Source organism: Camelina sativa, chromosome 9 (assembly GCF_000633955.1).
Source record: "Camelina sativa cultivar DH55 chromosome 9, Cs, whole genome shotgun sequence".
Lineage (NCBI taxonomy): Eukaryota > Viridiplantae > Streptophyta > Magnoliopsida > Brassicales > Brassicaceae > Camelina > Camelina sativa.
In genome coordinates this window covers 15,644,927-15,648,478 of record NC_025693.1, presented here as the reverse complement: position 1 = coordinate 15,648,478, position 3,552 = coordinate 15,644,927, and the positions used below count along the sequence as shown (strand labels likewise).

Here is a 3,552-nt window from a genome sequence, read left to right as displayed (position 1 = left end):
TGAGAGTATGGTTGGTATATCGACTTTGGATGACAATCCGGGGGCGCACTGTAGGGTGGCAACTCGAGAGACGAGTATTTTCTTTATATATTATGGCATGCGGGTTTAGGCCCGATGAGGAGCCAACATTATGGCATGCAGACTTAGGGCTGATGAGGAGCCAATAAAAACTCAATGTTTAGACCTATGAGTAAAGGAAAGTCCAAAAATCGAGAGCAAATAATGCCTGGAGCGTGAGTCTATTGCCTAGAGGTGACCTTCCATAGATCAGTCGGAGGAGTGTGGGCTGTGGAGACGGTTGCACGGGAGTCCTTGGCTGATGGTTGTTCGAGATTCGAGGACGAATCTATGTTGGTGGGGAAGAATTGTAACATCCGCGAACCAAAATGTCTATTTTGGGGATAGGTGCCGATCGACACCAAGGGGGTGTCAGTCGACACCAACGTTTTTCTGGTTCGGCCAAATTGATTTAATTATCGATTTTGGTCGGTTTGGTTTAAGGAAAACCATAGAACCGGATTATTTAAGTGGCAACGACCTAGGTCGTGGATTTTTGTTGTTTTGGCCGCTTAACAGAGAGAAAAAGAAGAGAAAAGTTGTTCTTGAGTTTTTGAGAGATTTCAAGGCTTTGTGGGTGAGATCTTGTTGTGGGAGTGAGGATTCAAGGCTAGGAACGTGTGGGAAGCTTGCTGGGAGTGTGGATTCGTCCATTGTTGGTCAGAAACTTCCAGTAAAGAGGTGAGTGCATGACCATGGCTAATCTAAGCCTGTGACCTTGTTCTTGCTTGTTTGTTGCTGTGTTTGTGTGTTTTTCTTGTTGGGATTGATTGCTACAGGTTCCTACGGATGTATAAGGCTTGGATCTCGAGTATTAGACGATTTGGTGGAGGTTGGGGGAGAGATTCGACTCTCGTTTTCGTCTGGATCGCGAATGCAGAGGGAGTATCGATCGACAACAGTGAAGCAGCATCGATCGATATTGTGGGGTAGTGTCGGTCGACACCGTTGTCGGTCGACACTTGGGTGGTGTCGGTCGACACCTCCCTTCCAGCGAGTCGGTGTTTGATTTCCTGGTTTGTATGCTTTGTTTGTTGATTGTTTGGAACATTGGAATTACTGTTGCTTGTGTGTATAGCCCAGTAGATGGGAGGATTGCCTCACTGAGTGTTTATAAAATACTCATGCATCTCAATTTGTGTTTGTGGGCAGGTAAAGGCAAAGTGTGATCGTGGAATCAAGGCAATGAAGAGGAGGATGTTCTAGGGACTCGATTGGATGTTGTCTGGCATTGGTAGGTTGCTAGAGTTGGGTCATTAGAACATTGCTAGGTTGCTGGTTCTATATTTCCTATTGTTTGATTATTGGATATTGTTTATGGTATAATATTGGTTCGTTATTGGATATTGGTATTGTTATTCCGCTGTTAATTATGATTGTGGTTAGGTGGCTAGTGGGTATGGGACCACTAGTTAGTTTATTTATTATACTATATTTATTATTTATTAAAAAAACAACGGGTCGGGTCGTTTCATATATGAAGCAGAATCAGAATGATTGTGATAAGAAAGCCGAGGTAAAGCACTTTTGGATCTCGTAATCGGCTCAGAGTGCTCTTATGTTTGGGTTGTGACAGAGCTTTCTGCCTCAAAATTAAACATTAGTCTTTTATCATTGTTCACATCTGTTGTGAAGATAGGAGGAACTTCCAGTTGCAGAAAGGTCCTTTGACACTCAGAATCTTCTGTCAGGTCCCATACTGACTTGCAAACCCTCCCTATATGTATCTGCTTGAGCTGCGGATCAGCCACAAATAGATACTATCTCATCTCATTAAGCACTTCTTTAGCAATTTTCGGTTTACCCGAGACAACATCAAGTCAGATCATCTTTGCTTATTCTTGGAATTAGTTGTTGAGGAACAGTTGGTGTTGATTTAACTCCTCCCGTAGCAACGATTTGCCTATTTGAGGGGTTAAAAGGGCATCTTTCCCTGTCATGAGTGAGTCTGTCGCATTGAGAACATCTTCGCCTGATTCTTTCATACTCAATCCCAGTTCTAATTATCTCACCTGATGGTAGTTGCAGCTCATGAAAATTCTTTAGCGGCCTGGTCACGTCAAACAGAATTCGAACCCTAACATAGCCCTGACTCTGCGGTTTCATTGGATCAAACGCCACATGAGTGACTTGACCAATGTGTCTTGCAATCTCCTTAATCTTGTCTGCTGTATTGAAGTTCACTGGAATATTCCACAACCGGATCCAAATTGGTAAGATCTTCAAGTAGTCAGCTGGAGGTTTTTCCACCCATCTCTCCAAAGTAACACTCCAATCGATGAAGGTCCATGCTCCCGTGTCAAGCACCATCGCGAGATCAGACTTCTAATCAAAGATAAATTAGAATTCATCGTTTGCTAAAGCTATCATCCCTCACTCTAAAGCTATCATCCCTCACTCATGTATCAGCTTAGACAGCTTTTGGTTCTCTGGGCAGAGAAGCCGACCAATGATACTACATTCATTACGAACGCACGAACTGAACTGTGGCAAGTTCTGCAACACAGTCGGTTTGTCGTCTACTAACGACATCTCCTGCAGGGTTTTGTCCAAATCATACTCCATGCTCATCAACACTTCAGAATACTAAGAAACCAGAATCCTAAATTAAAAAGCATAGATAGACTTTAATGACGGCGATCGGAAACCTTATAAATTAGGTTAAACTTCTCTAAAAATTTGCCAAGATCTCCCAAATATTGCGACAAACAGAAAAAATCTTCACAAATCCGGCGAAATAACAAAATATTCCAGTTAAGCTCACCTTTTTCCACTAGAGTTGAGACCCTCTAGTTGGAAAAGAGAGACCTAAGCAAAAAACTGACTTTTCCATGAAAATAATTACTTTATTAATTTAAGTTCTGTTTTTTTTGTTTTTTATATAATCTCTTCATGACTTCTAACATCTATCTTCACTTCTCTGAACAACAATAACAGTACATACGAAAAATTAGTTAATGAGAAGAACTAACGATTTGTCAAAATAATGTAATGCTAGCAATTGAATATTTTTATGTTTTACATAGTTAACACAGATAAATCCATACACACTATATATAAATAAAACGTTTGTGTGTTACAGATTAATCAATTTAAGTATAATGAAAGTGCAAGCACAGAAAAGTTTGTTGGATAATTCCAACTTGTAGAACAAGCTATCTCCTAGGAAGTTGGCTTAAGAGATAGAATAGGAAAAGGAAAAGTTCATAAAGTCTTAAGTTGTAATATGTTAATCCTAATAGGTTTAGGAAAATATGAAACATATAAATATATGAGTCTATGGAAAGGTGTTCCATGAGACTTGAGAGAAAGAGAGATTTAGTTTTTGAGAGAGTTTTCTAAATCAATAAGAAAGGTGTTCTTATATTCTTCAAGTTTTATCTTATATTTGGTATCAGAGCAAGGTGTGCTTCTGACCTAAAACCGGTGGAGAAGAACTACGACAAAGCATGGCGGCTGAAGCAAATCCACCGTTACGAACTAAGGACCTTGGAG

The 3,552-nt window shown here is 40.4% G+C and overlaps 1 protein-coding gene across 1 annotated transcript; it reads right to left on the bottom strand.

Annotated features, from left to right (window-relative positions):
* Positions 1,873-2,367, bottom strand: LOC104715322 (uncharacterized protein At4g02000-like). Its single transcript, XM_010432737.1, has one exon. The coding sequence runs from the start codon at positions 2,365-2,367 to the stop codon at positions 1,873-1,875; it is 495 nt and encodes a 164-aa protein (XP_010431039.1).